Source organism: Neolamprologus brichardi, chromosome 14, assembly GCF_056152115.1.
Source record: "Neolamprologus brichardi isolate AB-2024 chromosome 14, ASM5615211v1, whole genome shotgun sequence".
In the NCBI taxonomy this organism is placed as follows: Eukaryota; Metazoa; Chordata; class Actinopteri; order Cichliformes; family Cichlidae; genus Neolamprologus; species Neolamprologus brichardi.
The window spans coordinates 19279487-19292979 of record NC_142117.1 but is presented as its reverse complement, the minus strand read 5'-3'; the positions used below and the strand labels follow the sequence as shown (position 1 = coordinate 19292979).

Here is a 13493-nt window from a genome sequence, read left to right as displayed (position 1 = left end):
ATGGACTGTGTGTGCTGAGCTTGTTTAATCCATTTTAAAACAAGAAAGATTGGCCAGTGACCAAATTTACAGGGGTTTTTTTCTCTCTTCATCTTTTTACCAAGTTTAATCAACATCATGTTGGCAGTTTTTTGTGTAACAACGCCAACAAAAAGACAACTAATCACTAATCCAAGAGAAGACCAAATACAAAAGGAAATGGTATTTTGGACAGTTATCTACAGTCTTGCTGAGAAGGAGAAAAGAGTATTCTTTCCTGTGTCTCTCCTTTAGTCTGTGTTTTGTCCCCTATAGACTTTTCTCTCCTTTCCCTGGAGGTTTCTTCCTGTTAAAAGGGAGTTTTTCTTTTCCACTCTCAAAAAGTCCTTCCTCACAGGGGGTCGTTTGAATACTGTAGGTCTTTACCTTACAGTATAAAGTGTCTGCTGTTGTGATTTAGTGCCATATAAATACAACTGAATTGGAAATACAGGGTCAATTAGAAGCTACAGTAAACAGCACAGCTCTGTAACAAAAAGGCAACGAAATTGGCCTCAAAGCTTACTTTTAAAGCTCCAAGTTTAACAAATTAAATTTCAGTTTTTTCATATTAATGGCCACTTTGTTAGGTACACCTTGCTAGTCCCGGGTTTTTCCCCTTTTGCCTTCAGAGCTGCATTAATTTAGCACAGCATGGATTCAACAAGGTGTTGGAATCATCCTGCAGATATTTTGGTTCGTACTGACGGGACAGCCTCACACAGTTGCTGCAGATTTGTCAGCTGTGATGTGCATCTCCCACGAACATCCCAAAGGTGCTGTATTGGATTGATTTCTGTTGCCTGTGGAAGCCATTGTCATGTTCAAGAAATCCTATTGAGATGATGTGACCTTTGTGACACAGTGAGTTATCCTGCTGGAAGCAATCATTAGAAGATTGGTACACTGAGGTCATAAAGCTATGAACATGGCCAGCAACAATACCCAGGATGGATTCATGTTTTCTTGTTGTTTGCACCCCATCCTGACTTGCATCAAAAGTTCAAGCTGCTGGTTGTGTAATAGTGAGGAGGATATTTTTAGACTCCTTATTATTAAATGAGCATAGTTTAAACTCCTCAGCATACCTGAGTATTGTTGTTGGCCTTGTTTATTCCTTTATGACCTCCAAAAATCAAGACTCGTAATACCAGACAACATTTTTTTTAATCTTCTGTTGTCCAATTTTGGTGAGCCTTTGTGAACTGTAGCCTTAATTTCCCGTTCTTAGCTGACAGACGTGATCATCTGCTGCTGTAGCCCTTCTGCTTCGAGGTTGTGCAACAAGCCTATTTAGAGATGGTCTTCTGCAATACCAAACTTATAACAAGTGGTTATTGTTGACATCCTATCAGCTCAAAACAGTCTGGACATTCTGCTCTGACCTCTGGCATCAATAGGGAATTTTCACCCAGGAAACTGCCACTCACTGGATATTTTCTCTTTTTTGGACCATTTCTCTGTAAACCCCAAAGATGGCTGTGCGGGAAAACCCCAGTAGATCAGCAGTTTCTGAAATAACCAAACCTTCCCATTTTGCACCAGCAACCATGCCACATTCAATATTACTTAAATCACCTTCCCATTCTGATGCCCAGTTTGAACCTCAGCAGGTCAAACAGCACTAGGCTAGATTCTTCATTGCTTTTGAGTGTTTTTATTAAGCTGACCAGCTGCTGGCTCTATACTAATGCTATCATGCAAATGTGAAAGTAGTATCACGCCTAAATGTTTTCTACCCAAAGTATTACTGCAAAGAGATAATGTAATCTATATTGTTTTATATAGATGAACAAACTATACCCAGTGAGCTACTCTTGGTTATTGATTAAAATTACTGGTTATATATTAGGGACATGTTCTCTGCGGTCTTGAGGCTTTAAGAAGAAGAGCCATTAAGGATCAAGCCCAACATTCATTTTAATTACTGGTTATACTTGTGACACTTGATCTACCTACAAGGTAAAAACTACACAATAGACATGCCAGTATATTTCCTTTATTTAATCAAAGCACGCTTGCGTCAGTATCATGGTTCCATAATTATCTTTTTAGGCTTAACCTCTCAGGATTTGTTTTCCAACTCCACCCACATAAAGTTAGAAGCTTCCCATGTGTCACTGATGCCACAGATATCAGCAGACAACCTTTTGATCTTTTGATTCATCCCACCGCTTCCCTCTCATCTCCAGAGTCTTTGGGTCATTTGGGCAGGACAAGCCATATCTGCACCCTTTCATCTCTCCGATACTTTTTTACCTCTCTCTCAGCAGCCTGACCTTTGCATATCAAAAAACAAACCCCCTCGCACCCACACAATATCCTTTGTGTGTATATGGAGCTGACCTTTCCCTTTACTTTTAAGTGTGGTTTCAAAGAAAGCTGCACATTGGATAAGCTCCTTCTTCTCCATTGATCACAGTGTAAATAATTTTGATTGCACATTTTGTAGTTGATAAAAAAAACACTTCTGTGGCGTGGGTGTGGTCTCTGGCCAGCTGCAGAGGAGGGGTGACGCAGTGAGCTCCCGGGGCGGCGCAGGGGCGGGGTGAACTGGTGTGCTGGGATCTGACAGTGATTGTGTCTCTTTATATGTTGGCAGTGACAGTCGGAGGGGGAGCGGACGTGACAGCAGAGAGAGAGCGGGAGTGTCTGTGTCCCAGTCAATAAACCACAGTATTAAATAAAAGTTCTGCTGTCATCATATTCGCTCCAGCGTATGTTTCTTGGGTCCAATGCTACAACTTCATTATACACTCACCTGTTCAACTGCTTGTAAGCACAAATATTTAATCAGGCAATCACGTAGCAACATCCAAGCATGCAGACACACTCAAAGAGACCTGCTGGAGTAACTTAAGAGACTTTAAATGTGGCATGGTTGTTGGTCTGAGTATTTAAGAAACTGTTAATCTACATTTCCCTCAGAGTCATCTCTGGAGTTTACAGAGAATGGAGAAAATATCCTGTGAGCAGCAGTTCTCTGAGTTAAATAGCTTGTTAATGCTGGAAGTCAGACAAAAATGACCAGACTACTTCGAGCTAATAGGAAATGAACAGTAAGTCAAACAACCACCAGTGATGCAGAAGAGCATCTTTGAATGCACAACACATCAAACCTAGAAACAGATGGGCTACAGTGGCAGAAGACCACACCAGGTGCCACTCCTCTCACTTGTGACTATGCTTGATAACTAACAGTAGACAACAGCAGCAGGAGGCTTGGGTTACTCCAGTTTATCTGTGATTCAGTGCTGACTGAAAACATCTCTGATTTGTGATAACATGCAGGCACCCGTCCTTTATTTGTGAGTTCATAATAATATTCCAGGTGTAAAAAGACAAAAAAAATGTTTTGTTTTTGTTTTTTTGGCTGTCTGAAGTAAAACCTATAAGTGGGAATAGCCCAAGAAAAAGATCCGTCAGAGGGAGAGTATTAGATTCCATGTGGGTGGCCTGATAAAACAAAGTCGGTCATAAATCTGGAGTTATAAACACTGTGCTTTTAGACCAAATCCACGGAGAGCGGAGCACAAACCAATCTCTATGCCTCTTTCCTTCTCTCTTACTATATATCCTCGCTCGCTTCTCCCATTACCTCAAAAACCCACTTCCTCTATAAACTTGGCTGGCCTCATCAATAGGAGAAGAATGAACGTAAGAGTTAAGAAATGTATTTCACGCCACAGTGAATCGCGGAACAAGTAAGGTCTGTCCACAGTGTGCAAGGAGTATACAGAAGCATGAACGATTTGGAGTTGGCATCCTTTTGAGTCCAGACTGTAAATTGTCTGATTACACGCACCAAACAGCATTTAATTACTGGCCAAAACTGACTTTGGGGCTTTAAATTGCTTAACGCATAATGACGAGTACCTACAACCTAAATGATACTGCAGAAGCCTTCTAATAGCCGGCCCACATGACCAGTGTGCAGCTCTTTTGGGAAAGTTAAAGACGGTTATGCAACATGAAGCAAAGGGAAGATGGGCCACATTCCTGCTGCCTGTTAAAGTGAAAACTACTGCAGCTGTAGGGGAAACACACACACACACACACACACACACAGACACACACGCATCCAGGAGGACTTACAACGTATCCATTGGAGGCAAAGACAATATTTATGCCTCATCTGACCTATAAAGTGCTACTCTATACCAGAGAAATATGAATTTTACCCACACTGGGTAAGCTGTGGTTACTTTTTCCAAACATTTAATGAAGGACTTTACCAATGCATGATCAAACATGTTCAGTTTCAGCCATAAAATTAATATCTGTCAACATAATATTAAACATGTTGGTCAAAATTCTCTCATAGCACTGCCTTACATGAAAATCTGGACATCTGCATAAATATTAATAAGATTTTTCCCCAGGCAGTTTCAGTGTGAGGATCCAAACGTTTGTCAAACATGTAAACTTTAGAGATTAAAGGTTTCCGCTTTAGTGAAGAAGAAAAAAAGCTAATGGTTATATTAAGATTTTACATTTTACTCACCTCTGGTTCAACAACAAACCAGCCTTTTCCTACCATCTGCTCCCATTACCTCTCATTCCTTCACTCCCCCCGCCTCCCTTCCTTCCCTCCATTTCTCTCCTCTCCCTGTTCTATTTTCATCCTGTAACTTTTTTTAAAACCAGAAAGTTTCCTTCCAACTCTCTCCTTTTTTTGCTCCCTGCCTTTCTCTCTCCATCTCTCTCTACCTGACACTTGGCTCGCCTGCCTGCCGTGCACCAAGACAAAACGTTATGACCTCACTTCGGTGCAATGTTCCAGAGAGACACGGAGAGACAGAGCAGCGAAGGATGAAATAACAGGAGGTAGAAATATAGAAGAATTGGCATTAAGAAAAGATAAGTGGAGATGGGATGAGGGTATAAAGTAGAAATGCAGCCTGGAGAAAAGAAAACAGCTAGGATTGGCAACATCTGGATGAGGACGGGAGAAGAAATGGGGACTGGAATGATGCAAAGGGGCACGGGAGGAGGAGGAGGAGGAGGAAAAACAACAGAAATTAATGGGAGATTTTGATGTCAGGAAACTGCACCATGGCTGAAATAAGCCATGTCTCCAGAAAAGGAAAGAAAAACGCTCCTTCTTCCTCCCGTTCTTCATCCCTCCCTCGCTTTAGGAACTTGCCTGCGATCCATTTTAGCTTGGCACTGTTGTTATTACATTCAGTCCAAATCTCTCTCACACACAGAGCACCAGTGCTGCAGGACCCTAAACACAGTCACCTGGCAAAAGTCTATGCTCTGAAGATTTGGAGCAAAAAAGAGGCACTGATATAGTCCAGACGAACAACATGCATGGGCTCACACATACACAGAAGTATGACTAAAGAGGATAAAGAGAAAACCAGTTTTATACACATGCGGGCGACACACAAATAAGAGTGCACCGGACACAATTACACGCACATAGCCAGTACTGCTGGAAGTCATCAAACCCTTCAGTTACTGCAACAACTTCCCTTTTCCCTAAACCCATTTCCTGCCCGATGAGGGTCACTCGCCAGCTACTGCTGCTGTCAGTAAGGACAATCGATTGCAAACAAATGAAGAGCAAACATAACTGATGCAAATATTATTATCAGTCAAACCAAAAACAGCCCTGTGGACTGGATGCTGAAGCCGTGGAGCCGCACGCAAAGCTACATAATTGTTTGTTTTGAGCAAATAAAAACAACAAGGATCAGATTCCTGAAACACAGACACAGCGACAAATCTCAAGTAACCACAACAGTCGCTATGATAAGCATCTGATGATGTAAGAAAACTGAAGTCTTGGACGTTAGGTCTGCACCTTCCTGTCCTTCCAGGCCTCAAACTCCATGAGGTGTGCTCTAAGCAAGAGCAGAGATGCATGGCAATCAGTGACATACACACACAGCTACCTTTAAATTGTCTACTCAAATTGAGTAGAAAAGCTCCATATAAGTACCATTCGTCTTTAAAGCTTTCCCATGTTCCCTTCAGTTTCTCTTGACAGTTAGTAACCTTTATATTCCAATGATACAACAAGACAGACGGTCTCTCCCGGTGTTTAGACAGCAATAAGCAAATGTAACATTACATCAAACATCCACACGCATAAACCCAGTCTGTGTTTGGGAGAACTGTTTATTACATCCCCCCTCTATGATTCTGGCACGGAGACAATCGAAACTGGATGAAACAAATAAACGAAAACAGACTCGGCGGGCTTCAGTCCATTCCTTAATGCCCTTTGTCTGCAATCCGTTTAATCAAACTAATAACATCCTCTGATGTTTGTTTAAACACAGCTCGGCCTATAATGGCTTCTGTATTGTAACTAGCTATACGGGTCCCGAATGAAAGTGCTTCATAAAAGCAGAGATACACACAGGCACTGGGTGCAGCTGCACAACTGGGAGAGCAGTGCGATGCTAACAAAAACAACAAGAGCGCTTACAAGACTGGTGGAACTCGAAAATAAATGTTCAATATTCTACCAAACGTTTCTCACGCTACATCTGTGCTACCTTGAGTAACAGGGAAACAATGAACCTCCAATTTTGAAACATAAAAACTGAAAGTGCGTGTCTGTGTGTAATACTGTGTGTGGTGTTCATGGCTTCTATTTTGCAGCTAACAATGGCACATTTATATAATTGTTCAGGGACGTAGGTGAGCATTTGAGGTTAGATCATCCAAACTCAAAGATGTCAGGTAAAAAAAGAGAAAATCCATGAATGAAAGGTAACTCACCACTTTAGGCTTGGCTCTCTGTGGCGTGGGCGCAGATGGAGCGTCCTCCTTCTTCTGTGGTCCGGCTTCTGCCACTCCAGTGGGGCTGGTCTCGCTGGGTCCCTCTGAAGCTGACACTGCGCAGTGTGCTGAAAGCCCTCCTGGGCCCTCGGGGTCTCTTTCAGAAGTGCTCAGATCAAGGATGTATTTCTGCGTCACATCCTCCAGCGAAGGGGCCTCGTCTCCTGAAGGCCTGCTTCCGGGCGGGGGTTCTGTAGTGGATCGGACAGCAAAGTCTACCTCCTTGAGGGGCTGGAGTTGTGGAGGTGGGGAGATGGGGATGAAGGTGGTGGGCTCGCTGGTGTGGCGGGCATGCTTGGGTATGGTTTTGGGTTTGGACTGCAGTGGCAGTGGGGAAAGAGGAGATGCGAGCTTGGTTTGGTCGCTGCTGTCCTCGTGCCCCTCTGAGCCCAGCTCCGCCGGCTCAAATGGATCCTCAGGAGGGGAGAACGTCAACCTGTTTGGACGTTTTCTGGTGGGCCGACGATTCATTCTGGGAGACAGAGCTCCGGCTAGTTTAAGGTCAAAGTTAAACTTCTGGACCTCGTCCTCTTCACCTTGGTCTATGACATCACCATCTTCATCATCGTGGTATTCGGAGGGAGGGGTGCTTTCCGACAGGGAGCGAGCCTTTGTGACTTTATTGCTGCCATTCGGCTGCTGATGCACATGCGCATGTTTAGGTTTAACTTCGGGTTCCCACAGTTCCTCTCTCTGCTCGCTCAGGATTGGCTCGCTGCTGGAAGGTGGAATCTGGCCCAGGTGCTCCAGCTCACTGATTGGCTGAGTGCTGCCAGTCTGACCTCTGCACTGAGGGTCATTTTGAGAAATAAAAGGGGCATCACTACGGCGACTGGGGTCACTGAATGACTTCTTCTTGGGGGCTTTGCCATTGCTGTGCTCATCTGCCATCAGTCTGTCCATCGCACCTGGCTCAGCCACAATGTTCCTGATCACCCCACTGTAATCCCGAATGGCGTCATCACGGAGCCCGCCATCACTGCAAACTGACAGGTCACTGGCCACGCTGCCTTTATATTCTGACAGCGTGCCCACAGAAGAGGCTTCTGGAGCCCCTCCCCCTCCACCTTTGACAGACAAGGATCCTAACAGGTTGCTGTCCACAGAAGAAAAGTTGTTGTTCCCCTCTTCTGCCACAGAGCAGCGCCGCTGAGGCATGGGGTCACTGAGAGAGCGGTAGACTGTAGACTCCCCATTTCCCACAGCTGATCCTGTTGTTGACTCTGCATTGCTGCCATTACTGGAATCAGAGCCCGCGTTACCAGAGGGGGAGAATTTGCGCCTTCGACGGACAGCGTTCGGGGTTGCGGGGGTTTCAGATCCTCCCCCTCCTCCCGCAGTGGCTGCTGACCCCCCGGCACTGTTACCGTGGATCCCCTCACTGACGTTGGCAATACCAGCAGCAGTGTTCTGCTCTGTGACAAGGCTGTCATTCTCAGCCACACGGGCAGGAAGAGCCACGGTGCGAGGCACGCTCACCTCATTCAGCCGATTTGCACAGCTCAAGCTGTTCTCTGTGATCTTTTCTCCCTCCTGCTTAAACCCGTCCACCTCATGGAGCGCAGACTGCTTCCATACAGTGACCGGCTGCTCTAGCACATCCCATGCTATTCTTGACCCCAAATTGCCCCCTTCTGAGCCCAAGTATGACCTATCTGAGGGGTCGCCGGGTCCCGTCTCAGGCTCCGTCACAATCCCTTCATCTGTTAAACTCGACTCAGGGCCCGAAAGTTCATCCACAGAGCGGTCATAGAACACGCTTTCATCCGAATCACCCTTCAGCGTGACTCTCTCCAGCTCTCCACTCTGTCTCTTTGACTTCTCCCAGTACTCTGTGCCCCTGCTGTTTAGCTTCTCCATCTGCATACTTTGTTTATCTCTCTCACCCCTCTCCCTCACCTTGTTCTCACTCTCCCTCTTATGTTTATCCTTGTCTTTTGTGTTCTCAAACCTAGCCCCTTGAGCTCTCCTTGCCTCCTCCTTTATGCCCTCCCCAGCCTTCTCCATCTCCTCGATTGTTTTCTTAAACTTCAAACAGTCAGCCCTAGAAATACTGTCACTTCCTCTTACAGCTACACAATCGTCGTCATCATCTTCCCTCGTGCTCATCTGGCAGATATCTCTAATGACCTGTCTGGCTTCCTGCACATACATGTCCTGCACTGGCATCGCTTCATCATCATCAAAATCACCATCAAATCCATAATCCCTCATTCTGCGCCCTCTCCCAACCCTAAAATCTCCACCATCACTTTCTACTTCCCTGTCTGACACCACCACCCTCCCTCCACTGCTCTCTCCATCCGAATCAAGCCGCTGCTCAGAGGAGCTCCTCTTTGTGGGGCCGCTTGTCAAGTAACACCTGGTGGCAGGAGCAGGTTTGTCTGAATAAGTAAAGGATTTCGCACGCCGCAAAGTGGCTGTCAGGTCTTTGAGAGACGGGCGACGCCCTGAAGATAGCAGGGTCCCGCCGTGAGCCCCTGAACCAATCCTATACACTGATGATGACCCCTCCCCAACCCCTGATCTATCCCCTCCACTTGATTTATGCACCCTCAGGCCCGGCAGGTCAGATTTGAGAAAGCTTAAGAGCGTCATAGTTTCTGAGGTGATATCAGGGTTGGATGTGGATATCTGGTGTTTCTCATTATCATTGACCCTACCCCCTGCTGTGATTTTCCTTAATCCCACGTTTTCACCACCTCTCTTCCCTGAAGATAACCCACTGGCAAGTGCACTAGGCAACGATGTTACAGCTGGCACAATCTTGGGGCGCACACGCACAGGGGCACGGGAGAAGTTGTCCCCATGGCCGAAGCTCGGGGAGCGGTACATGGTAAAATTCCCATGGTAAGTTTTACTCAACATGGAAGACGCCGCCGCTCTATTAGTGCTACCTTCTGCTCCCCTCGTATTAAACAACACATTAGCTGCACGGTTGGCACAGCCAGCCAAGTCCTCCTCTTTCAGTGTCTCGGTGCTTGAGTACCGGCTGCTGCAACGTGACTCGCCAGGGCTGGACAGAATTGGGGGTATGCTGACCTTTGACACTCGCGACACACCTGGGAGCGTCACTGAGGTCACAGGTGAGGTGATGCGCTCCCACTGCTGCACCCTGGCTCTGTGACTGCTGGGTTCTCGTGCCGAGTGGCTCCGGGTTACCGCCCCGCCAAATTCCCCTCCTGTGTTTTGCTGGTGCTGCCTCTCTAGGTGCTCCATCATCACGGCCGCATCACTGTCACTGTCTTCTGATTCGCCATCATGATCGTCGTAGTCATCACGGCCTGTTATTAGAGCAGCCCCGCTGACTTTCTTCTTCTTTCTCAGCGAGCGCCGGCGGACTGCCTCTCGGCAGTGGGGGCCTAAGGAACCAGGACTGTCCTCCTCGCTGCCTGAAGACCTGCCAATGGCCTTTGTGCCCCACCAGCCATTTTTACTGCGGGATAAATAGCTGCCTGCTCGCTCTGTGTCACCCCTCTCTCCTGCTCGGTAGGAGACAGACGGAGAGGGCTTATAAGAAGCACTCCAACTGCCTCCTCTTTTTCTCCTGGTCTGCTCCTCCTCTTCGTCTCCAGAGCTAAACCTCCAGCGGGAGCTGAGGGGAGAAGCAACTTTCGCTGGGTGTGTTAACTCAGTGGAGGGAGCTACAGTGGAGGAGGAGGAGAAGGAGGAGGCGGTAATGGCTTTATCTGGAGCTGGAGCAGAGGAGAGAGAGGAGGCGGAGGGGGCTGGAGCTCTAGAGGAGCTATGTAAGGAATGTAAACTATCCCTGGGCAGCCCGACCCCCTGTCTATCCCTTCTCTCCCTCGCTGTCGGCTGGTGAAGAGAGGAGGAGCAGGAGGTGGTGTCTGAGCTCTCCGATCGACTCCGAGACGAAGCGGGACAGGGTTGAAGGTCAGGGTTAGGGTCAGATGTCAATCCTGTCGATCTGGGGGCCTGAGCCGCCGCCTCAGCGCTGGGACTATGAGACCTGTATGGAGATGATTTAACCCCGTGGTAGCGACCACAACTGCTACCAGAAGTGTTTCTGCCAGACACTCTGTTACTCTGACTGCGCGCCTCTACGTCTGCCTCCTCATCATTTGAGTGCCGAGAGTGGTCGGCTTTGGAGTAAAAGCACAAACCATACGTTAAAGTCTCTTTAGCAGCACCGCTCTCTCTGCTCTGTACTCCAGCTAGGCACTTGTCATGAAAGGGCAGGTCACAGCCTTCATTAGCTGAGCTGCAGGGACACAGTCTGTGTCTCTCAGAGCTGCAGGTGAGCTCCTGCAGGTGGCCTTGGCCAGCTGCCTTTAAATCCTCACAAGCTTCAACAGTCTTGCCCTGCTGCAAAGGCTTGCTTTGCCTCTCATCAAACAGCTGTCTAATTTTAGTAACACTGGGCCACTTGTCAGAGTGCAGGGGATGAAAGTCAGTGTAGTGTGTGGCGTGATAACTTCTGTGGGCTTTGCAGGGTGGAGGAACCCCTCTACTGCTAACATCCTCCTCTTCATCTGGAGTCAAAGTCTTTGTGAGCTCAGAAGGAGGTGCATTAATCTGGGAATAGTCTCTCTTACCCGACTTGCCGCCGCTGTTGCTTGATAAACTTCTAAATATCCGCTTGTCGCTTTTCCTGTCCGAGTCTGAGCCTGACACAGAGTCGGTGCCCGAGTGAAACTTAAGCGCTCTGCTGTCTGAAAGAGGTTCTGCTGTTGCGCTGTCACTATCCTGGAAATATCCACCACCAACACCGCCGCTGTCCTCATGAAAAGTTTTCCCAGGTGGAACCCCGTCACTCCTGGAGCCTTGGGCTCGGGGAAAAGTGCTGCTCCCCCGCGTGTCCGCTGCACAGTCTCCCGGCGAGGCTGTGTGCGTCCTGGCGGAGCCGCTGCTGTTACTCCTCCTGCTGCTGCTGTTGCTGAACTTCTCAGTCAGCTCGCGGATGGATGGAGAAATGAAGGAGAGAAGAGAGGGAGAGCCTCTCTTTGGCTCTGCGGTTAGGAGGCTGGCGGTGGTGGCAGAGATTTTGGAAACTTTTCTTGACACACTGACATTACGCGTCGTCGTCGTCAAGGGCTGCTCTGCTTTGCTGGGCTCCGGGGGAAGGGCGACGCCAACTGCCTCCAAATCCCCTGATTTGTGTGGCTGCTCTTCCCTCCTGTTGGCGCCCCAGGACCCCAGCTTTCTGAAAGAGACGCTGCGATACACAGCCGCATTCTTCTCCTCGCTTTCTGCCATTGTTCATGTCTTTTGTTACGGCTCTCACACACGCATTGGCAACTCCACGGGTAGCTGCTACACATCCAAGCACCTTTTCTTAGTTGTGGTCCATCTGCAGTTTAACCTAACAGCAAGAAAAAGGGGGGAAATGAGTGCTGGCAAAGCTTCATATTGCTCTGTAACGAGGTTAGTTAGGTGATAAATAAAGTGTTCAGTGAGTAAAGTAGGTGAGTGCTGCCCTCTTATCAAAAACTTACATGTTGTCGATTCCCGAAACCGTATCCGTGCCAAGAGGGAAAGCGATACAAGTTTTTTTCTTCTTCTTCTTTGGCCCCAAATCTTCACAAACACAACTTCTCCATTGTTTTCCTCTCACTGTTTCTAAACGTGTGCCCATCGCCAGGCACGGGCCCTGCGCATCATTCCCTAATAATTCCCAAACTGTTTATGGACTCCCTGTTTTGGCATGATTTGCTTTTCCGTGACTTATGTTGTTTTTTGCATGTAAATGCCTGAGATAGAGGCAGAGAGGGGGGTGGCTGGGCGGGACCAGGGGTATAGGGGCAGTCATAGCCCCCCTCGGGGATTGAGAGGAAAAGCTTTTTTTTCCCCTTTTTGATAGGAGAGGGGATATACTGTGGACTAACAAGATGTAATTATAGCTCTTTCCCTTGCGAAAAAAACCCCCAACACACACACACACATACACACACATACACACACACACACACACACACACACACACACAATTCTAAGTGTTTTGGACACTCCAAAATATTTATTTATTATTCAATACCTACAATTTGGACTTGCAACATCTTTATGAAACCTAAAGGATGTCAATGAAACCATAGGTGCTGATTTCCGAGATGCATTCAAGGTGTTACGTTTAAAAATCAGCCTTCAGGGGTAAAAAAAAATTCACAAAGGAAGCCAAAGAGTTTGAGTTACTGCACAGCTCCAGCAAACGTTGGTGTGATGGTGTTTGTGAATTACTGTGTCAGCATTCAGGGGGGGCTGATGGTGTTGGTGTGGTGGTGGCAGGGAGGATAAAAGTTTTCACTCGTGCACAATAACCCCTCTGTGGTGCTTCCCATGTGGCTGTCTGGTTAACAGGTCCTTTTGTTCCAACGGGGGAATTCTGTTTCACAGGCTGTGAGAAAAGTACACGCTGGCTGCAGCGCCCCCTAAAGGCTCACTCGTAACACGTCAGGTCAAAGGTGGAGGTTGATGGAAGAACCCAAACGAGCCCGGTGAGGTCAGCCCATCTATCTGTGATGGCATGATGCATTTAAATTGAGGTCATTTAAATTTAAATGACCTCGCAGGGTCCGAATGTGTTTTGGATTGAAAGGATTTTTGGAGTTTGTTTGATTGTTTATGTGTTTGCTAATTTTTTTTTTTAATTGCAGCAAGAAACAGTTTCAGGAGATCCCCATCAATTTATTATTATTTTTTTATATGTAAGCCTGTATGTG

At 47.1% G+C, this 13493-nt stretch overlaps 1 protein-coding gene across 1 annotated transcript in view; it reads right to left on the bottom strand.

Moving 5' to 3' along the window:
• Positions 1–12491, bottom strand: part of arhgef17 (Rho guanine nucleotide exchange factor (GEF) 17) — a 65784-nt gene extending 53293 nt beyond the window's left edge. The window contains exons 1-2 of the mRNA XM_006802066.3: positions 12273–12491; positions 6757–12139 (exon numbers count right to left, since the gene is read on the bottom strand). Of these exons, the coding sequence (XP_006802129.2) occupies positions 6757–12033 (5277 nt within the window). The 5' untranslated portion in view covers positions 12034–12139; positions 12273–12491. The remainder of the gene's footprint in view (positions 1–6756; positions 12140–12272) is intronic.
• Positions 12492–13493: the final 1002 nt, after the last annotated feature.